The sequence below is a fragment of the Labrus bergylta genome, chromosome 4 (genome assembly GCF_963930695.1).
Source record: "Labrus bergylta chromosome 4, fLabBer1.1, whole genome shotgun sequence".
NCBI lineage: Eukaryota > Metazoa > Chordata > Actinopteri > Labriformes > Labridae > Labrus > Labrus bergylta.
This window is the reverse complement of record NC_089198.1, coordinates 10,110,559-10,134,031: the sequence shown is the minus strand read 5'-3', so window position 1 is coordinate 10,134,031 and position 23,473 is coordinate 10,110,559. Positions and strand designations below refer to the sequence as shown.

Below are 23,473 nucleotides of genomic sequence, written 5' to 3'. Positions count from 1 at the left end.
CATCTAGAAGCTACACAAGCTGAGAAAGATTATTTCAAAAATGGGAGAGTTCTTCATGACATTTATTCTACGTTCTACACAGCAGGTGTTTCCTCCTGATGTGTGCAACAAGCGTCCTCGCCTCACTTATCTCGGGAAAGTGATGTGCATTGTGAGAACATCCTCCTCAGATGACACCTTATTCAGAAACGCTGCCTGAATGAGTTAACACAGCGATCTAACGGGTTGCTTTAACCTCCGCCGGCTCCAGTGGAGCTGCTCCGTGGTCGACTGCAGAACGCCGTGGTCGTAGCAGAGAGCTCCCAGGTGTGAATTTGTGTAAGTACATGAAAGTGAAGCGGTAGGAGGAGGTAGAAATGTGTGAGCTAGATGCTTACTAAATCCCTTTTCCATGGATAGAGACATAAAAGTTAGTGGCAGAAAAAAATGGATATAGAAAGCTTCTGCAAGACAGAATTGATGCTCTGCTGTGAAGTCTTACTCATCTCACACACACACACACACACTAACACACACACACACACACACACACACACACACTAACACACACACTAACACACACACACAAGTGGTCACACATTCTCCCATACATGCTTACTGCTTATCCTAAGATGTACCCAGACACGCTGCCACACACATTTGTAGACACAAAGATTCTCCTCCAACTCGTATTTAGTGTGTGTGTGTGTGCTTGGCTGCCCTACATTTGTGTGTGTGTTTGTTTGTGTGCTTTTTAACTGTCAGTCCTCTCCTCAAATCTAACAAACACACTCACACAAACAGAAAAACAACCTGCAGCAAACACTCTATAAACAGACGTGAGCAGAAAGCAGCCTCTAACTCTCTAAACTGAAGCTCCTTAATACAAACACACGACGTGCATTTTAAGGAAAGAGAAACAAACAAGCTGCCAGACAAAACGCATTGGGATAATATGGGACATCTTGGGTTCATAAAAAACTGTCCTCACTGTGAACACATATTGTGTCCTGTATGTCGTGTGTTTACATGCACACACTGCCAGAGGGCAAGAGAGTAAATTACATAGATTAACATTTTGAACTTTTGGATTCAGCTGCTGCTTGAAAATGTCGATACACGTGCATGTCCAAGATGTGAAATGTTCAAGCTGTATCCTTGGGAATGTTTTTTTGTTTTTGGGATCCTTTTTACCTGGCCAGAACTAAAAATGCACTAAAAAATGGTAAGGACATTTGTGATTGCCAATCTGTAATAAAAACAGCCACACTAAAGTATGCACATTATATAATCAAAATGAGCGCGGCTATTCCAAAAACTCAACTTGAAAAACCTTGTTTGAGTTTTTTGAACGTTTCAGGAGGAATGAATAAGTATCTGTTGTTTCATCCGACTGGCTTTCATTGAAATCAATCCAAAGCAGTGTCACTGGAGAAACACACACACACACACACACCTTGCAGACGGACTGGAACTCCTCGTTCTCCTCGTCGTAACAGGCCAACAGGAAGCCCCCGTAGGTGCCCGTCCTCTTTCCTTTTCCCATGTAAGCGCCGATCACACACAGGTCCACCGTGTCGCCAACGCCTTCCAGGTAGTCCTTCTTCAGCTGACGGGACGACAACAGCGATCAGAGAGAGGCGTTATGTTGGACTTTATGATACAGACAGAACAATATGTCAGAGTAAAATACAACTAAATGTGATGCTTTTTTATTTTCAGAGAAGGGAAAATTTGATCTTAATATTTACAAACCTGGATGAGTAATGAGTCTTTAAACGCAAGAGGATACGATAAATGTTTTTAAACGCATTCATATTATGATCTCAAGAAACTTTGAATCCTTTTGGTGGTGAAAATCAAGAAACTGAGCTGTTTGGAAAATGTTGCCTGAAGAGAGATCTGCTACTTCTCCTTCAAACTCATTTTTTTTATGCTTCACTTCAGTTCTTTGTTAATTTAATTCTCAGTTTATTAAGCTGGTTTCAGTTTCTCTTTAAAAAAAACTGTTTTAGTTTTATATTCTACTCAAAGAGAAGATAAAAAAGACCATTAAACATATAGTTTGGTGTGATGACGTTTACGTTTCTGTTTCACAGGAGAACTGATGTTTTCAGTTGTATAATAACACGCCCGCCCACTCAAGAACTGGAATCTAGTGAAAATTTCAGAAAGCTGATGTTTTTTCTTTTGTCTTTTGATCATAACTATAAATGTTTTATGTTTACTTCAGTTATGAACAGAACTAACTGATTAACTGCTTTAGAAGTTAACGTCTTCGTTAACGGATTTGATTGATGTTTAAAGGCAGGGCTGTAACCGACCCCGAACCTTATCAGTTGAATCAGATGTGTTGTATACGATGTGAGGCTTTTATTGTTTGTTTGTTTATTTTTAAGATTGAGTTTTGTGCCTTTTGTGCCTTTAATGGAGAGATAGGACAGTGGATAGAGTCTGAAATCAGGGAGAGAGTGGGGAATGAAATACGGGAAAGAAGAAACGGGTTGGATTTGAACCTGGGCTGCCCGCTTGGAGGACTATAACCTCTACACATGGGGCTCGCGCACAAACCACTGCACCACCAGCGCCCCTTAATGTGTTTTTTGTACATTACATTTATTTTTATTCTATAAAACATTTTATTCTTTTAATCTCATTCTGTTGAAGATCCTTGACAGTCAGAGTGCTCCTGTTCTACATATTTATTCTACATCTATGTTTTTAAGCTCCAGCTCCTCGTACATGTCAACATGCTTGACCAGATAAACCCATTTCTATTCTGATTATCAATCAAAGCACCACATCAAAACGTTTATGTCCTCCTTCATTAGTGTCACAGTTCACCTGTGTGCCGGGCATTAAAACATTACCTGCTCTTTACTTTCTGGGAGCTGAGCTAACAGAAGCAGCAGCTCATCAGTAATCCCCCAGAGGCCCCGCTGAAGGGATTCTTAATGTGAACGGGCTTTCCACTGTGTTCTACTTTAATCACAGGGGTCTGTTTGTTTTTGTGAGTGGGAGACCTCTTTGGATAATTCGGCTCTTGGTGGAAACAGTGTGATTGTCGAACGCTAAAGGGTCGTTTTGAGACTCCGTTTGTAAAAAGTGTACATCCTGGATTACTGTTGCTTCTGCGGTGCTTTGTGTACGACGACAACTCTGAGAGAAAGACTGTACTGAAAGATATCTCCTCGCACACAAACACACACCTTGAGCCAGTTGTGAGAGCGTTTGGCTATTTCATAGGTGGCGTCCTTCTCCAGAGTCTTCACCATGAGGCCTTCACAGGAGTCTACACACACACAGACACACACAGACACACACATTAATAAATTAAAACATGATTCCAGTCGTGCAGAAAGAATATGAGCAGATTATTTTTCAGAGAGGGCCTTTGTCTCCTCCTGACAAACACACACACATAAACACACAAAGAGGGGTAGTAGACAAGGACACACACACACACACACACACACACTCACAGGCACACACATCTGGAAACACATAATCTTTGTGTTTAATACACTCACAAATTCACATTACAAGAAAAACTCAATTACACATCTCCCAGGTTCCACCTCCCATGGACACACAAACACACACTCAGGCAATTACACCACAATACATCTAACACACAGGCCTGACAAAGAAACAAGTACACACACGACTCGCACCATTTACACATGAAGGCAGCAGGCAAGGCCGCAAATTAAATCAAGCTCGCACGCAGCACACCCACACACAGAAAGGGTTCAAGACGCACAGGGACAGCAGGAAGGAAAGCAAGAACGCTGTTAGTGCACACGCTGCAAAGTTCAACACACAGAAAGAGACAGCAGGTAGGGAAGAAGAAAAGTATGTCTTTGTCTTACACAAACTCAACTACACACACACACACACACACACACACACAAACCTCGAACGGACTGCTCCAGGAACTCTGCGATGGTCTCAGTGTTGTCGGAGTCGATGTATCGGGCGAACACGAACTCTCCCTCCACTTCTGAGAAGCTTTCTCTCAGTAACTCCCGACGCCGACACAACGGCTGTCGCACCAAGGACTACACACACACACACACACACACACACACACACACACACACACACACACACACACACACACACACACACACACACACACACACACACACACACACACACACACACACACACACACACACACACACACACACACACACACACACACACACACACACACACACACACACACACACACACACACACACACACACACACACACACACACACACACACAGAGAAAAAGACATGTAATCACATATCGCAAAACTATTTGTCCTTACATCCATTTCCTCTTCATAGCTTGGAGCCTTGGATGAAATGCCATCTTAAATAGCTACCCACACACACACAGAACACACACACACACACACACACAGTATTCTCACTGATACACAGGCACGACAGCTTTGAACACACATACAAACACCCACGCACACAAGTACAGTCTCATACTGTACCAGCAGGAAAAAAAACAGACAACCCTTAGTTGCACAATGAGCCAGTTTACAGCCACCTACCTACTGTGGGTTTCAGAGGATTTTAAATTTGTGCTCCAAATTGATCACAAACTCTTTTAAATACCTCAAATGAGTCTCGAAGATATTTTAAGAGCAAACTTCTGCACAGTGTTCCCAGGGTATACCTGTGGCAGTGGATTGGAGATCAAACATCTGTTGAAGTTAATGTGCTTTATATCCAACCTATTAAGTGTTTGTTCACAATCGACATTAATTCAATCACCTTGCTTCCCTTCAGTTCTATTTCCTCCCACGTTCAAATCTACACACAGTGGTTGGTCCCCCGTTTTCACCCAAAGACACCTGAGAGAGGTTTCTATTCTCACTGCTGAATGTTGTTGTACTTTCAGAAAAACTTGAAACGACTATTTTTAAGTTGAAAAAGTTACATATTGTTGATTTAAAATACGTTAAATGCTTTAAAAAATTAACTTTTTAGATTGTGTTTCAATGTAGAGTCCTCACTCCTCTTCCTTTAAAACCCTAAAATAGCACCAAGGACATGTGACCTTGTTTGGTTTGTGCTGGTCTTCAGGGGGAAAACATGACGAACCCTCCGCAGGCCAACAATAGAGATAGCAGCGACTGCAGTGAAGAGGGAATTGGACAGCCAGGTTTATAGCCAAGAGGAATAATTTAAAATAAATAAAGAGAGTAAAGAAAGGAAACAGCTCCCCTCCCCCCCCCACCAAAAAAGACATAAACTGTGTGTGTACAGAGACAAATTAATTCATAACATTTACATAAATGCCATATTAGGTGTGAAGCCGCAACAAAACGGCACATCTTAAGAGTCGCTGCAACTCCTTTTTTTAATTCTGTTATTTTGTTTACGTCCACCTGGGAAAACTGGCATTCCATTGGCTGATAGAAATAGTCGCTCATTTGCATTTTGTTTGGCTGACTTTTAAGGAAATTAGCTAAAAAAAACTGCAATATAGGGATGGAAACACACACCCACGCACACGCACACACACACACCCACGCAAACACACACACACACACACCTTAAAAAGCCCACAAACCTCTCTTTTTCCTACCTCCATACTCAGACAGTCTCAGATAAACACACACACACTCAGACACACTCGGCTGGAATTACAATGAGCATTACAATCATTATCTAGTTACGGCCTCCAGTAGCACCATCATTGGCATTCAGGGACGTTGTCTGCATCTCAGAGGTGCAACGAGCGCACTCGCAAACAATAAACACACTCACTCACACACACACACACACACAAACGTATGAGGCAATTTTAAATGACAACAGGAGCGCTGACAGAGATCCCTGGGTAATATTTTTTGCTCATCATCAGCATCGGGCCTTACCTCGCCGTTGAGATAGAGGAGGTCGAAGGCGTACACGCACACTTGGACTTTGATCTCTGAGGCATCCACGTCCTGCAGGGAAACATCAACACACACACAAACACAGAAATACACACACACTTTTAATATTTCTCCCTTGACAAAAATATGCAAATAGACGCATCTTATTCACAAATCGCTACACCCAACCTTGGGACTTGTTACAAAGAGCTCTTTGATTCCTCTCCCGCTCATCTTGTTGCCGTTAATAAACCCGCCTTTCAGTTTCACCTCCACCTCTTAACAACATAACACCTCCTTGTTGTCCTCATCCCTCTCTCTTCCTGCTCCACACCTCCTGCTCCTCAGCCCACTTCTACCCCCTCTCCTTCTCCTTCCTTTTTTTAGATTTGTTCTTTGCACCTCATCCAACTTATTAACTCTGCCAAGGAGGTGATGTTTTCAGCGCCGTGTTGTGTTTGGCACGAGGATTTGGGAGATAGTACTGGCCCATTATTAGAGAAGGGGTTTAGCTCGGTGCAGGATGGAGACCGTTGACATTTTTTTTGACCAGCTCCGACTCGTAATCAGGCAATAACATCGACCAATTAGTAAGACCGGTGTTTTCAGATTTCTCTCCAAATCACAAATAAGTAAATGTCTTTTTTTATAACAACTGTTTTAACAAGCTGCCATGTTCATGATGTTGTTTTAATCAAAGCATTTGATATTTATGAGCAAGTTTTATATCTTTAAATGTTGAATATTTCAAATGTCAAAGTGCATTAAAATGCTCAATCGACCTGATGACCATTTAGCAAGTCCGAACCACATTGTCAAATGTTCCCATAGCCTGGGAGTCAATCTACACATGCATAGCGGCTGCTCTTGTAGATTTGCATATAGTGGCAGTCTAGACTTTTGACCTCGGTGGAGGACGCCACGCTCTACACGGCCTTCTAACTCAAACTTCTGTTCCCTCCCTCCCGCCCGTCTTCAGACCGTCCGTTCACTCAACAAACGTGGCCCTGATTCAAAATTCAGAAAGTGATTTCCTGACTCTGCCATTTAGTTTGTACATGAAGTTCATTGTTCCTTGCTACTAGTTTTAAAAAAAGAGTCAAAACAAGTTAATTTTTTCATGATGTTGGGCCGATAGTTACCAGAAGTGTGGGATTCACAGCCCTGGTTCTAAACTTTACCTCAACTCTAAAACTTGGTGGTAAAGAAACAAAAACAAACACAGGATTAATCCACCAACGTCAGAGAGGATGAAGACAACTAGCAAGTGAATATGCATGTATGCACGTTCAAAACAAACTCAAACTCATTTTTGCAAATGTTTTCAAGGAAGAGAAACTTGTCGAGCGCATTTCTTCGCCTCGAGGATTCACTCGGCGAGTCACAGAGAACGTAAACTTCCACTTTTTTTCACAGGAGTGCACTGGCCAGTATAAACTTCAGTGATTTGTATATCAGTAGAGTGTTTGAATCAAATCAATTCACTATGCAAGCAGGAAGATGCTGCAACATTGTGCTGTAAATTAGGACTAGAGATGTGGTTGGAAAACATTCACATCCAGTTTTCAATCCATTTCATAAAACTGAATCCTAAAATTAGGCTTACATTTAAACTTCTGCAAATTTAGCCTTAAAAAAACTCAAAGATGTTTATCAACAATTTGAAAAGTCTTGAATTGTGATCCTGACCGCAAAGGTTTTTCTTTAGGGGTCTGAAGGACATCCAAATTGATCTCTGAATTTCAATAGTTAATAAAAATTAATCACATTTTCAGTGGTATGTTGGAAATTCCATTATTTTGCATTTCAAAACTAATGTTGTGCTTTTATTTTGAAAATGTGTTCTTAAGATAAGGGTACTTTTAGTCATGTGTGGATACAAACCGGCTTTTATTTTGAAATAAAATAAGGAACTTCCTGTAGATGGAAGGTTACGTTATTAACTAAAGAGGAACTGGTTACGGATTGATGAGTAAAGTCAGACAGCTCAAAGAAACAGTAATTATGTCACATGGTGACTTTTACTTTGAATCGTCAGCTGAGCTCTGACACTTTCTTTTACAGTGAAATGAGACGTTCAAAGGCACAGCAGGGTGGTTCTTTTCCATCCCTGTGACGCTGATGTGACTTACCTACGGTGCGACTGAAGGGACAAAATAGCACACTATTACCAGTAATGAGATTAATAAAAGTGAATGATCTGATTTGGGACCTTGATCACATCACTATTCACAAGTCAGCGCTCAGAGCCCGACTAAAAAACACTTAAAGGATTTGTGAAGACGTCCCGACCATATTTGGTAATACCTCCTTTACTCTCTCACTTTTAAACCGCTCCACTCAGTCAACAGATACGTTATAATAAGGTTATGTTATTTAAAAATTGAATGTCCTGGAAGGGGATTAAGAAAGTAGCAGTAATTATTCAGTTTCTTCCCATTAGACTTTATCTGGATGTATGAGGAGCTGCTGCTGCTTGCTCTTAACGCTCTTCATTGAGGGAACACTAGTAAAGGGATGTGCTCAGAAACACAAAGTGAAATGTTTGTTTCCTGATTCATCCCTTCTCTCCTTTCCATTCCCCTCATTACCCCCCCCTCCGCTCATTAATGATGTTTAATTAGCTCATATCAGGTTTCATCTCCTCATCGACATTTTTCATTTTGGCTAGAACGCTCATGGAGGCAGAAACAGAGAAGATGATGCTACAAAAACGCCTAAAGGGGCCTCACAATCAAGTTTGTGCACCAAACCGTCATTACAAATAATCATGAATTCACAGTGGCGGCCGCGAGTATCGTGCAAAAAAAAAACACTATCAGGATGATCATTTTCAGCCATTTTCCTCATCATGATCTAAATGTCTGAACCCTCGTCTCTTCTCTCCTAATTTACTAAGACGTCATCATGCGATACAAAGAGACAAATTTTATTCCAATGTGATTGGCGGTGTGGAAAGAGGTCGTTATTTTGATCAAAACTGGAAAAACACCTCGCTGACATTTGCAATCTCACACTTCTCTCCCCCCCCTCCTCCTCGATTCATTTGACTCCTCTGTCTCCTACTTATCAATCTCCCCTTTTCTCTCCGTCTGCTTCTTGGCCGTCCATCTCCCTGCATCCGCCGGATCATTTCCCTCCATTATCTACCTCTCCTGCTTTTTATCTCTGTCTTGTTTTCCTCCCTTCAACCTTTTTCACTTCTGCATCATCGCCCACTTTCTACCTCTTTAACACCCCTCCAGCTATTCATCCATCCATCTCGTCCCTTTCCCATTCATACCTTTCTCTTGCGCGTGGTGAGGACCTGGAAGGGCTGGATCTGCTTCTTTTCACGATCCCAGGCCACCGCCTCCGAGTCCAGAACGCAGGATACCACAGAGTCCTTCTTCACCTTTTAAAGAATTAGACAGAAGAAAAAAAAAGATAATTAGAAATTAATAAAAGAGGTTATATTTAGTGGAGAGATGAGAAAGGCTTTTTTTTATTATTAAGAAGCCAGAGGATGTTATTTGTCGGCCATGTCTGCTCTCAGAGGATTGAGTGGAAGTTTTATTGTGAAAATAAAAAAAGAATTTTAAAAACTTTGGAGATTTAACCTCAGTACAACACTCAGCTTGGAGCATTTAAAAAGGCATGGACACAGGCAATCAAACTGAAGACATGCTCCGGCTGTTTCAGGACCCTGAAGATGCCCTCCATTTGTTGCCAAAGGTTGAGGAAGTCAACACATTAACATTTCTTTTTTCCCCTCCACACTACATTTATTTCTGCTTTTGTTGTGTAGCCATCTCTGCTTCTGCCGCTGCATCTTCATCTCAACCGGTGACCAAAGTGTTCAACACGCCTCCTCGTTTGGTCCGATGCCCACGTTGTGCCAAAAGCCAAATGCTGCACAAGAGACGTTTATTTTATTTTTTTTGCAGTTTTTGTGTCTTTTCTTTTATTACCATTTCAGCATTAACTAAAAAAGGCTTTGGCAGCTGACAAATAACATGAAAAAAAACAAAAACCCACACTGATAGCATTTAAGCCGGGGATAAAACATCTATGAGCAGATTATATTGACGATGTCTGCTGCTTTATTTTCTCAAGATCAGAGAGAGCATCTGTTAATTATCTGAGTCACCAAAGCCTCTGCGTGCAGCTTAGGGATGTTAATCTCTCGCGCATTGGTCGATTCGGGGGGCCACGAGGATGCTTTGAATTGACAACATGGAGCAGAACGAGAGCGGATCAGCGGGCGACATCTTGAAAGGTGATCAGAGGGGAAGCAGTGAAGATGACGAGACACATTAGAGGTAACAGGTTGTTTCCAGCCAGTCGAGTACACCAAACAAACAGTTAAACTATTAAAGGTCATCAAACTAAGTAATACATTAATTAACAATTGATTCGTCTGCATTAATATTAATGAGTTAATATTTTAATACTAATTTCGTTATTAGAAGCGATGAGGACCCGCGGTATCTGTGGGAAAATGAGTTTTTCCTTCATTATTATGTAAAATAATGCAGCAAGGTGCTGGAAAATCTAATCAGACCATCTCCTCGGTGCCAAGACCTGTGTTGGCGTGAAGATTCACTCTGGCTTTGTTCGTTTATTGTGTTCATGAAAACATAATGTCAGAGAAAAAAAATACCCATATTGATGCTAAACAACTCTCTGCCACATTCAATCAATTTCCTCCATGAAAGCTTAGTTTAAATGAGCGACAGAGGACCAATCACGGCCAATTAAACGCCATAATTTAAGAGTCCAGTATGAAAACAGTTTAAAGCTCAAATTAAATGATGCCATTACTTCAGAGAAGGGGTTTCTTTCCCGTGGAGTGTCTGTGAATGAGGCAGAAACTTTTCCTCTTCGTTTAATTGTTTTCACAACACGAGACCCGACTGTGAGGGTGAGATGATGCTGAGAGAAAGAGGTGAGAGACCGCGAAGGAGAGAGCAGAAAATAACAAGAAATACAGGTTTAGGAGTGTGGAGAGAGAATCTAGTGAAGCAAGAGAGAGAGAGAGAGAGTTAAAAAACAATGTGAAAGGAAGGTTTTTAAAAAGGGAGGGAGGTGTGTTGAACGAGAGTGTGAAAAGACAAACGGTGAGAAGGGAGCGCCGGATAAGGTGGAACTGGAAGCAAGAAGAAAGAAAGAAAAGCAGAGAGGAGACAGCGGTGAGGAGAACGGACAGGCAATGAGGTGGGGATAGAGAGAATATTTAAGGAGTGTAGAGAGAAACAGAGGAGCGGTGAGAGGGGAAGGGTTTAAAAGAGGCAGAGAGAGAAGGTAAAAAAAAAAACAGGCAGACAGGCCGAATCAAAGGGCTGAAAAAAAGATAAGAGAGACAAGAGTGAACAAGACAAGGGCGAGAGGAGAGGTGAGAAGGAGAGCGCGCGAGTAGCCAGGGACCGAGCAGGTTTCATCAAGAAGTAATGAAGAGGAAAGGAGGAAGAGGTGATTAGAGGGAGGGACACGAGACGGCGACAGGTGGACGGAGAGAGAGGGAGAGACAAAAGAGACTTGTCGTCTTTTTTTTTTTTTTAAAAAGGTGAGAAATGAGATATGATTAAAGAAAGAGCAGTGGAGAAAAACTCAACGAGGGGCAGGCAGAGTCATGCTAAAATGACCTAATGCAGAGAGGTTGAGAAAAGGAGGGGGGGGGGGGGGGGGGGGTGCTGCACTGTGAGCAACCAAAACCATTCAAGCTCTGCACATTCAAGGTTTCCCACAAAACAGTGAGCTGGTGAAAGGAGCACTTTCCTTTTAATTTGTTGGAGGTGGGCTGCTTTGAGGAAAGTGCAGAATGAGCATCTCTGCTCTCTCTCTCTCTGTGGCTGTTTCTTCTTTCACAAATCCTCCTAACAATACCATACACTAGCTTCACTGTTCAGGAAATGTTTGCAGAGCACCAGTTCAGTTCTGTTAGTTATAATTTATTCAGTGAAGTGGAGCTCAAAGAGAGGCGAGAAGTGGTCAAATGTTTCCTGATTAAGGCCGTCATGATGCCAAAATTTCAAACTTTGACATGATAATAAAAAATCACACAATAGTGATACCCGTGTAGTGATACCACAGCAACAAAAATAGAAATCTGAAGCGCCTAATGTTGGGAAATTTCTAATTTTTGAATACCAAAATTGCAAACTCCTACAAACTGTCTCAATTGTGCTAATATGTTGAACACATTTGTACAAGTAAGACAGAGCTCTCTCTTTTCTTGCGGCACATTTTGTTAAAAACATGAACAAGATTCTGGAGGTTTTGTTTAAAGCTTCAACACTCAATACCACTGATCAATGAAGTAACAGATTTCATTGTTTTAAAACACGTGGTATGGAAAAGTATCAACATTTTTGAAAACCTTTGTGCTGACATCGTGCGATTATTATGTTACGACTGTTGAAACACTAAAAACATGCCGTACATGACGCCATCAACTACACATCTTTGATGGCTGGATCTCTGCAGATGTTTGCTTACACAACATCGGTAATGTGCCGCTGTGGTTTGTTGATCTTTCACGGCACTTTCTGGTCTTGTGCTGTTGATTGTGTGGGTAAAAGGTGGCTGACTGACTCACAGTAAACCAAATACACCTACAGGTAACCTAAGTTAGTGATCATGTTTGGCTTCAAATACTGCAGGATGAATTATAAAGTTATTTTCTACATTGTTTCAAACTTAGGTAATAACGTGTCTTAACCCCTAATTTAAGATGTGTACACTTCTAAAGATGGATGAAATAATTCAGTATGACAGAACTCATTTTGGGGAACGATAGACAAAGTCAGAGCACAACAAACAACAGAAGCCCCCAACCCCGAATACCTAGAAGAAGAAACATTTTTTCTTTGAACTCGTCTTCAACCTCGAGGCGGCTAACAGTGGAAAGCTTTAAAGGTTAAAAAGGAAACGTTGACGTTTGCAGAATCAGTGACTCCCTGCACTCTTTATTCTCTGCGGCTCATCTTTGTCAAGTTTGATGAACAAGGAAATACACTTCCAGTTAAAGCCTCATCAGTGATCGTTTATAAAAACATTGATACAACAAACCATCCAAACTGCTCCACTTAGATTTTTAATTCTGTAAACACTCGTTAAAATCCTGAACCTGTAATATCCTGAACACAGTATATGCAGACTGATGGAAATCATCAAATGTCTGAAAGCAGACCCATTTCAGAAAGTTAGAAGGATGTATGATGAATACAAAAAAAGCTTTTTGTTTGCCAAAAACACTTAAAAAGTGTTGATAAAAGAAGAGAAGATGTTAAAGAGAGGGGGACGAGACCCTGTGTCCACACTGTTTATAAAATGTGTTGCTAGCATCACTCACTTAACGGGAATATCATCTTAGAAAAACACCTACATTTCTCACTTTCAACATGTTTGTATATCTATGTGACATGTTGTCTTTGTGCTTTTCTTATTTAAATATAGGGTTTCAATGTTTTACCAATCACCTCATTATGTTGTGACTCTTTTTTTTTTAAGCGACATTTTGGGGGAAAAAAAATCCCCCTAAATAATCGAGACATGAGATGATTCTTCATCTCTCGAAACCACTGGAGTGCAGACGTCTTCCTGATTTCGTTTAGAGAAATAAAACTCATTTTGAAGTAGAATATAATATAACAAGTGTGTAACACAGGAGATTTGAACCTAATGCTTTTAAAAGCTCAGCTGATGAAGCACAAAGACTTGTCAGTAAAATTCTGCCTTTTCTAATTCTTCAGATTCAATAATAATAATAATAATAATAATAAAATATTGTTTTTTTAAAGAGCATTTCTAGGAACCCAAAGACGCTTTGACAAAATATAAAACCATAAAAACAAAACAAAAACAACGAGGACAGTATAATGAAGAAGTAATGTAGGGGGAGGGGGGGAGTTAGTGGTTGTAGGCCATGTTGAAGAGGTGAGCTTTGAGGGATTTCTTGAAGGAGGTGAGTGTGGGGGAGTCTCTAATGTTTTTTTGGGAGTGAGTTCCAGAGGGTGGGAGCAGCAACAGAGAAAGCTCTGTCCCCCCAGGACCGAAGGTTTGTCCTGCAGGGGGCGGGGACAGGAGGTTTGCATCTGCAGACCTGAGAGTGCGGGTGGGAGTGTGTCGGTGGAGGAGGTGAGACAGGTAGGGGGGGGAGCCAGGTTGTGAAGAGCTTTGAAGGTGATGATGAGGAGCTTGAAGTTGATACGCTGGGGGATGGGGAGCCAGTGGAGGTCATGAAGGACGGGGGTGATGTGGTCTCTGGTGCGGGAGTGTGTGAGGAGACGGGCTGCGGAGTTCTGAATGTATTGAAGTTTTCTGAGTGAGTGTGATGGTGACTCACCCTGATTAGTGCACACCAGGTGGGACTGTCTTTTAGTATTGACATTTCAATAACACCCGTGTGCTCGACTCAAAGAGAGGCTGGATGAGATCGGAGGGAGTGGAGGCTTTGTTTCAGATCCTTACTTTGGCTGAAAAACACTCAGCAGGAGCAGAGGTTGTGAGCGTGCTCAGATCACCCTGGGGCAACGGCCGAGCCTTCAGGTAGCAGCGATCACTTTCTCTCTCTCCCCATGAAAGCAGAAACCTCACTTAATTTGGCGAGCCAACCCACAGCTGCTTTAAATGTCAGGTGATTTTAACATCATTTAGAGGGATGAAGTTTTTTCGACGAGCTGGTTAAGAGTGTCCACAAGAGACACCTCTCAAAAAGCAGAAAAGAAAAGTAACGCCCCTGATGAAAAGAGGTAAAAGAAAAGGATCCAATACACTTTGAAGATGGGTTTCAAACAGACACCGAGGCATGGAGGAGGAGTAGACGTATGGAAACCACACATATGACAGACAGGTTGAGAGAAACGATCAAAATGAAAGACAGGGTGAGCGGGATAAACATGTGCATTTGTTATCCGCTCTCCTTTGACAATCACAGCTCACACTGACTCCCCCCCCCCCCCCCCCCCCCCCCCCCAAGGGACCGAGCTGCAGCGCTCTGTGTGTTCAAGTGTTTTACCTTGGGGATGCGGGCGATGATATCGGGGTATTTGCTGGTGTTGTCTTCCTGGTTGCGGCTGAATATTCGAACCTCACCACTCTCCAGGATGTGAATCTGAAGGGAGGGGGGGGGGGGAAAGAAAGAAAACAAAACAAACACAATAACAATAAATAAAACATCAGAAAAAGCGGTCAATGTTCATGTGAAAGCTTCGACTTTAGGATTCTGATAGATGATGGTTTTTTTGTGATTAATGCATGAAGTGAAGAAAGAGGAGCTGCCAACGGCCCCATGGGACAAATAAGATGTAAATCACTGCCAGCACACTAAACATCAGACGTGAAGTCATGAGATGGTCACGGTGTCAGACTGTGACTCTGCCAAGAGACAAGGCAGACTACCAAACCAATCAAAGCTCGACATTTTCACAATGTGCATGAGGTATACATGGGTAAATAGTGAGGACAGTAAATACAGTTTTTTGAATTAAAGTGAAGATGTAACGATTAAGGATGTAAAGATTAATCATGAGGCAGTTAACAATCGATTTAAATGTGTCAAGGTTCACATCGTTACTCTGAAAAATGAATGGCAGTAACATCGTGAGTGCAGCAGCTGTAGAGCAGAGGCGGTTGGTTGTAACAAGTTGGCGTTACCATGGCAGCTTCGGAGGCAAAACCTTGCACTCCGTTGGGCGAGCAGGTCTGCAAAGACATTACGAGGTGCGTTGGTGTTTTCATGAAAAAATTAAAGGAATCTTCTTCAGTCATCTCATAATTTGTATTCAGTCTCATTTTGTAAAATGAATTGTATCGTGAGTTGAGTGAATCGTTATATCTCTGGAAACGATTAACGGTCACTTGATTGTAGGGGATCCACTTTCAGAAAGAAACAGAAAGAAGTAAGTGAGTCTGGATTCACAAACATTATAAACTGAATATTTGCACATAAACATTTCCTCATTAGCTTTTGGGTAGGGATGTAACGATTCACTCAACTCCCGATACGATCCAAGAGACTGTAGACGAATGACGAGTGAAGATTCCTTTAGGCGCTGCGAACCCGCTTGTCAGTGTGGTTTGGGCCTTTTCATGATTTTTTTTCTCTACACAAGGGGAGGTGATCGGAGCTTCTCATTGTGGTGTGGATTAAATGCTGCATCATGTTGGTTGTGTTATTTGTGTAGTTCCCTGTCTTCTTGCACACAGTTTTTGTCTCGTCTGGTATTTTCTCTCCTCTTTTATTTTCTGTCTTGGGGAAGCCAAAATGCGTCCACACCTCCGATTTAAAAGACGGTGATGCATCCTCGATTTCTAAATCTTGCTCTGCAGCTGCTGACACTCACCATATTACTGCAATTATTTTTTCAGAGTACCGGTGTGACTCTTGACACCTTTGAATTGATTTATCACGATTTTATGATTAATCATTACATCCCTACGTTTGGGTATACTCTCTATACTCATGTATTCACAGTAAAGTGGAACAGGGATTATTTTGGGATGTTTAAACCAGAGTCCATCTGCAGGACACTCTTTAGTAACTTGAAGTAATTCCATAAGTAGTTTGTGATTTAAAATGTGACTTTAAGAATCTGCAATGTTTGAAATGTGTAAAGTTAATTTCTGAACATGACCCATGCATGTCAATCATTTAAAAAAATTAGTTCTGACTGTGCTCATCAGGATTACTGTGATTTCAGGTTGTCATTTTTATTGAAGGTTTTCGGTGTATGTAGGTTTTGTTATTTATTCCCTGCATCTTTCTGGTTGAGACATTCTGAGGCCAATTATTAAAGAAAGGTTTGACAGAATTTTAGGTGCAAATTCTTATCTCACTTCACAGTGAGGAGGAGGTGAAATCACAGAGAGAGAGAGAGAGAGATCATTTTTCATCCAACAAAAGAGAAACATCTTGACAGGTGAGAGATGAATGATGGCAGCACGCATTAGGAAACATTTTCCATCTTACACCCGGCGCAGCAGTTATTATGTGTTAACCTAACAATAGTCATGTTAAGAAGTGAGCCTTGACATCATATCCAGAGGTCAGTGTCAGTACAGTACGCTGCAAAAGACTGCAGGCTGAGAGCTCGACTACCGTACTGTAGCTAGTAGGAGAGCAAAGTGAAAACAAATGGAACTAAAAGAGCGACGCAGCTGCACACAAACTGCACGTTGTAGACTTTGCTGAACACAATTGTGTACGTGTTGCTTTGCTATGTTGTGCACAGTGCCTTGTTCTTTAATGGGTAACATAATATATTGCTAAGATATGTTTGTAAAGGATAGGTAAGGATCTGCCTCCTGAACAAATGTGCAATCTGACATCTTTTCCATGTCCATGGTTGTATACACTTACCTGTGTATAAACATGTGTAGGTGTGTATAGAAAGTTATCTCTCAGTATTACCGTAAAAAAATAGGTATTAAAAGTGCATCTTATACACCAGATTTTACGGTAATTATTTCTGTTTATTCAATTCAAATAACTTTATTTATCCGTTAGGAACTTCATTTGTGTAAAAGAACATCAGTGCGCATACAGCTAGACACAAAAACAACAGCAGAAACACACACATACAAGTGGCTCTATTAAAAGCATGATAAATAGGTAATAATAATTGTTATAAGCGGTTAAATGAGTGGTCTTAAATAAATAAGAAATAGATCATTTGTTCATGAGCCTGATGGATGTGGGAGCAAAGCTTGACATGGCTCGATTAGTCCGGAAATTCAAAATGCAGCTATGTGTTTAAGATTACGTCTGCTGCTTGTCCCGTCTCGGAGGACGGATCCTTCCTCTCTTTTCTGCCTCAGGTTTGACCTTTTAAGGAGTTTTTCCAAATCCCAACTCAGGGTCGAAGCTTTACGGCGTCAACTTGCCAGGTATGTTTACTTTACAGATCGTTACCGTGTGTGTGTTTGGGGTTTGTATTTGATCTTCTTCATGCTTATTGGTCGTTTGATAGCTATGTGGTGTATCTGATGTGTTTCCTGGGAGCATGTTTTACTGATTTGATTTGTGAATCTTATTCATGACTGTTTTTATAATCAATGTAAAGCACATAGAGCCTACCTGTAATGAGAAGTGATCAATATATAAAATTGATATTGCTCCTGGATATTTTCAGCTGTGGCTTACTCATCAAGTAAAATTAAAATAATTATCAGCATCTTGAAGTGATACATATTGAACCTAGAATACTTGTTTATAAAGGTGCAATAAAAAAAGTGAAGACCAAGTTATGATTATGATTAATCATCTCCATGTTTGTTATTGTCTCTTCTTGATCTTTTGTAAATGCTGCCTGAAGCAAATCATCTAAATGGAAAGCTAAATATGTACTCTATTGAAATGTATTTTGCACAGTTTAAGTTATCGTGTTCCTGCTGTTACTAATTACTAATATAATTTTTGCGGTGTATTTGTATTGTCCCACTGATAAATCAGAGCTGCCATAAACTCATGAAATAGAAAGAAACTTGACTGACGAGAGGAGACACACAACCCGAGGAATACATCTGCAGTTGTTTGGATTCATCGAATGCCACACATGCAGTTACACACGTTCTTGGCTATTCACAATATTTGACACACCCTCCCAGGTACAAACAAACACACACACACACACACACACACACACGCACACACACACACAGAAGGAGTCTTTAACTAAGTGGTGTATCAAGAGTCCCCCTGCTGGCTGTTAGAGGTAATGTCCACTGCAGTGACACCACAGAGAGAGAGAGAGAGAGAGAGAGAGAGCGAGAGAGAGAGACAGAAAGAGAGAGAGAGAGAGCGAGAGAGAGACAGAGAGAGAGAGAGAGAGAGGGAGAGAGCGAGAGAGGGAGGGAAGAGGAGGACGTCATGGGGCTCTCTCTGTTTCTCTCTTTCAGCTCATCTCACTTCTTCTCAATTCAACTCAGTTCAAAGGCACTTTATTGGCATGACTGTCCAAAATTAACAATACAGCTGGAGGGGTTTACATTACAGTCTCGCTGTGTCTCTCTCTCTCTCTAACAAAATTTCCCCAGCCTCTCTGCCGTCTCCCGTTGTCTGTCTTCAAGTTTGTCTCCCTCTCCCTTTTATGTTTCTCGTTCCTCTCTCTCTCTCTCTCTCTCTCTCCTCACCTCTCTCACCACCCCTCCTCCTTTTTACTTCTCTCTGGTCCACAATGGCAGAAGTAGCTTTCCTCTGCGTACAAGCCCAGGGCAGAAGCAGCAACACTGTTTATCTTAAAAGAATAGGCGCACAAACATACACACAGTATACCAATTTTTTTTTTTTTTTTTTTTTTTAAAACAACCATGCATGTGTGCACGCAGCAGGAGTCACAAGATGGCAATACCTCACGCTGAAAGAACACAGCCCAAAGGTATTTGCATATGAAATTCAGAAGGCATATGTTCGGTGCCAAATGCAAGAAAAACAAACAGTTGCACTTTGTCTCTCACACACACACACACACACACACACACACACACACACACACACAGACACAGACACAGACACACACACACACACCTGTGCACGCTCTCCGTCGTATTTGTACTCGCAGGTGAACGCTGCCTCGTCAAACCGCTTCATCACCTCGCCGACACCCTTGGTGGGGTGAGCCAACATGGGCCTCAGCGGTACTCCTAGGAGAGCGAGAAGTGTGGAAAGAAAGTCATCAATTTAAAAACATCAGGAAACTAAAGCGAGCACATCAAAGTCTTTTTTTTTTTTTTTAATGAATTTTAAACAGCTGAGTGACTAATTATGAGTTAGGTCGGGAAAAGTTTTTATTCCTTATTTGCCGCTGTCTAGCAGAAGGAGGGCGAGGCTGCTGCTCGGTGGCCCTTGAGGTTATCAAAGTGAGACGATTTCTTGGATCGCTATGAAGACGACATACCCAGCAGCTGTAAAATCACTTTGAATGACAAATTCCCACATGACACATCAGCACAACACCCACAACTGTGTTCTGTGACAAAACCCCACAGTTGAAATTAGTTTGTTTGTAGTCTCATTTGGCCGTAATATGAAAGTCCTCTGACTAACAACCCCCTTAGGCTTCGCTGCTAAGTTAAGCTTAAAAAAGAAGCAGAGGAGTGTTATAATGAAATATACCAAACAAACTGCTCTAATTGCAGCTTAAAGAGCATCGAGCCAGTCACTCTCCGTCCAAACTGGCTGGTGCTATCCCAAAAAAAAAAAAAAAAGAAAGAGGAGAGAGAGCAGCTCTTTGTAAATGTCGGAACAGAACATCCCTCTCTGTGAAAAAGAAAACAATTGTTTAGCTGCCAAAATGGCTGCTAGATTTGTCTAACTGACCAACAAGGGCCAATTTACTTTCCCAATTTAGCAGCATTCAGATGGTGGCTGGTATTAATTTCCTACCTTGGTGCCAAGGCGCCTTATCACAAATAGCTTGACAACAGTGTAATTGGGAGCTAATCCTTAGTTTAGTGGTATCTTTTATCTTCTCTGATAAATGACTCAACTAAAATAACTGACTCACCTCCACCGAGCGGATCAATAAACACACACCAGTCCCTGTTTGGGAACTTAAGAGTCTCTCTGCCCCCCCCCTGATTGGCTGCTTACCTGGAGTGAGCTTGCAGTGATTGGGCAGCTCGTCTATGCCCTCTGTCAGAAGAACTGGGATGAGGACGTCGTAATTGGGCATCTCGCTGGATGGGAGAGTGCAGAGGGTGGGGAGGGGGAGGGAGGAAGAAAAACAAAATAAAAGAATCAATACCATCCAAAATGAAAGTGAGAACAATGAGTGAGTGAGAATGAAGGACAGGGCTTAAGGGGGATAAGGCATTGTGGTGGTGTCGAGGAGAGATAGCAAAGTGATTCAAAGGGAGAAGAGGGCGAGGGAGGGAGGGGGGGGTAGGGGGGGGGGGGGGTAGGATTCAGTTACCAGTAAGTCTGTTTGAGAATGAGACTCTTCGCTTCGATCCAAGCCCGCCTGCTCTCGGTGCTCATCCCCTTCCCAGCGTCAATCACAGCGGGAGGAAAATCTGCGAGGGAAGGAGGTAAAAAAAAATAAAACGAGTTTCAAACAGATCTATGTAAGTGTTTGAACATTTGTATGACAGAACAGGTGTTGGATGAAAGTTCAGGGACTTCAAAAGGAAGAGGAATATACAAGACTTACTGCATGCAGTTACTAGTGTACAGCTACAGTCGGTGTTTTCTACAACACTGGATAAACTCAATTGGAAAATATAGTTTCACTCCCACTGTGGTTAAGAGAATGTAGAGTCTGACTAAATTCAGGATCTGATCCACTAAAGGATTGTGGGACTTCTTCTTTAACCCTCAAACCTTTAAAAAGTACACAAATGGAAATCCATCCATTCATTTTTTAAAACCGCTTTTTCCCGTTAAGGTCGCGGGGTTCTGGAGCCGATCCCAGCTGCCATTGGGCAAGAGGCGGGGTTACACCCTGGACTGATCGCCAGTCAATCACAGGGCTGACATGGAGATGGGGAGGAAGCCAGAGCACCCGGAGAGAACCCACGGGGAGAAGATGCTGACTCCACACAACGAAGCCCTGTTTCGACGGGAACCTCCTCTCTGTGAGGCGACAGCACCGCCGCCGCGCAGTGAAGACAACTTAACGGGCGTGTCTGTGCTCGAATATCTTTAGTGCAATATGCTTTGCGAATTGGACTTTGAGGTAAATTGATGTGGAATTCATGGAGCTATTAGCATAAGCAAACCATTCTTAGTGAATACCCACCCACCAGCCTCACCATTCCCAGTTCAACATCAATAATTACTGTATGTATTTTAAATATGACTGAAAACTAATTCCTCACCATAATTTATTCATTGCAACGACCCACCTCGGCTCGACAAAGAATTTGCTCTTAGTTGACCTGTCTGATTAAATAATGGTTAAATAAATAAATAAAAATATTACCATACCTGGCCACAGATTAATGAACATTTTCCCACCGAGCCTCCTGCTCTAATTGAGACTTATCAAAGCATACCTCCAAGTCACAAGTAAGCCACGAATACTAATAAAGTGAGGAGGGGATGTATTTAATTAGGTCTGGGTTGTGTTAGTGATCGCAGGTCTGACACCCGGTGAAAGCAGCTGGTGACACATGCTGCTCCCGAGAGTGACACATTCAGGTGTTTTTACAACATGGTTTCGAGGTTATGAAGTTGTTGAATTTAAAACCCACTGGTTCAGGTTTCATCATTCCAATAAAAAGGAAAGAATATTTTAACTCTGTTTAAATAAAATTACTTTAACCTGCTCTAACACCACACCTTCCTCACCCTAGAGTGAGACCCACTCTGGTTTTTATTTAAATTTAATGAATCATATTTCCATCATTTCACACAGTACATGAGCTTCTCATTAGCACGACCAGTGAAAAAAAAAAAAAAAAAAGTCTGCAAACTTTACATTTTAAATAAGAAAGTTGGAGGAATTGCAGTTTTTGCAGAGAAGAATTTTTTTTCAGATTAACTTTCAGGGACATTTTGGCACAAAGCAAGGATTCTGTTCTCCAAATCTTGCACGTAATAGCTTTAGGATTGATCGCTCTATTCCCAGTAAGAACAGAACGACTGATTATAGAAAACATACAAGCACCTGATGAAATCCTTGAAAAATTGAAAAAGCTTCTCTTAAAAAAAAAAAATTCAAGTTTACCTTGTCCAGGGGGCGTCAGGCACACAGCCTGGCTCAATGCTGAAAGGATGCTCTGCTCGGCCAGTCCTATTCTCAGCTTCCCAGCCAGGGACCTGTCAATCAAAACCGTAAGACCATCAGCTATCAGCACCTGGATGACTAAAACAGCTACATGCATGGACATAAAGACAAAATCTGCGTGTCTGTCTGTGTGTGCAGTAAAAAAAATTGGCCATGCATGTGTGTGAGGGAGTGTTATTTTTACCTGACGATGTAGCGGGCCTCGGAAAAGCGGCATGCCACAAAGAGGCCTTTGATGATGTCGATTTTCTTATTCATGGCCTGAGGCGGGCGGGAGGAAATTGAGATTCACAGAAGACGAGCGAGAGGAGACAGAATGCAAAAAGACTGAGGTCACCAGCGAGTACAAAATACATGTTCAAACCAGACTGTGAAAAAAAATATAATAATAAAATCACAAGACCCGGCAGCGGCGGGGATGAATACTGAACTAATTGCTTAAGAGATTCCAGCCAGGTGATGCCTTTATTCAGAGGCTGAAAAATCATTCTCTGAAGTACACAAACAAATAACTCAGCCATTCGAAACACAATCACATTACCATTTCCTCTCCTTTCTCTACCCGACCCCAATACTGAGAGGCAAACAAAGTGAAAGCTAAATTTTTTCCCAGGACTGCTTCCCGCCTAATGAAAATGTTATTCTGTGGCTCACCGAGTTCCCACTCATGCTGGCAATTTCCTTCAATTTCCTAAACACGCCCCCTGCTGTCAGACTGGCCGGTTGGAACATCATGCGCTGGTTGCTACGGGAACTCTCGGCCACGAGGCCCAAATCTCCCTTCTCCTGCGCCTCCGCCTTGATTTTGTCCAATTGTCGCCCTGGAAACAAGAACGAGATCGTAAATGGCAACTGCATCGCTGGCTGATGAGCTAAGAAGGCTGGAATTAGCGG

At 41.9% G+C, this 23,473-nt stretch overlaps 1 protein-coding gene across 1 annotated transcript in view; it reads right to left on the bottom strand.

The window, feature by feature from the left end:
- Positions 1-23,473, bottom strand: part of lig1 (ligase I, DNA, ATP-dependent) — a 56,430-nt gene that overhangs the window by 11,719 nt on the left and 21,238 nt on the right. Inside the window, exons 12-23 of the mRNA XM_020652026.3 lie at positions 23,234-23,400; positions 22,764-22,840; positions 22,520-22,611; positions 20,765-20,864; positions 20,443-20,528; positions 19,378-19,493; positions 14,869-14,964; positions 9,154-9,264; positions 5,871-5,942; positions 3,896-4,040; positions 3,189-3,271; positions 1,436-1,588 (exon numbers count right to left, since the gene is read on the bottom strand). Of these exons, the coding sequence (XP_020507682.2) occupies positions 1,436-1,588; positions 3,189-3,271; positions 3,896-4,040; positions 5,871-5,942; positions 9,154-9,264; positions 14,869-14,964; positions 19,378-19,493; positions 20,443-20,528; positions 20,765-20,864; positions 22,520-22,611; positions 22,764-22,840; positions 23,234-23,400 (1,298 nt within the window). The remainder of the gene's footprint in view (positions 1-1,435; positions 1,589-3,188; positions 3,272-3,895; positions 4,041-5,870; positions 5,943-9,153; positions 9,265-14,868; positions 14,965-19,377; positions 19,494-20,442; positions 20,529-20,764; positions 20,865-22,519; positions 22,612-22,763; positions 22,841-23,233; positions 23,401-23,473) is intronic.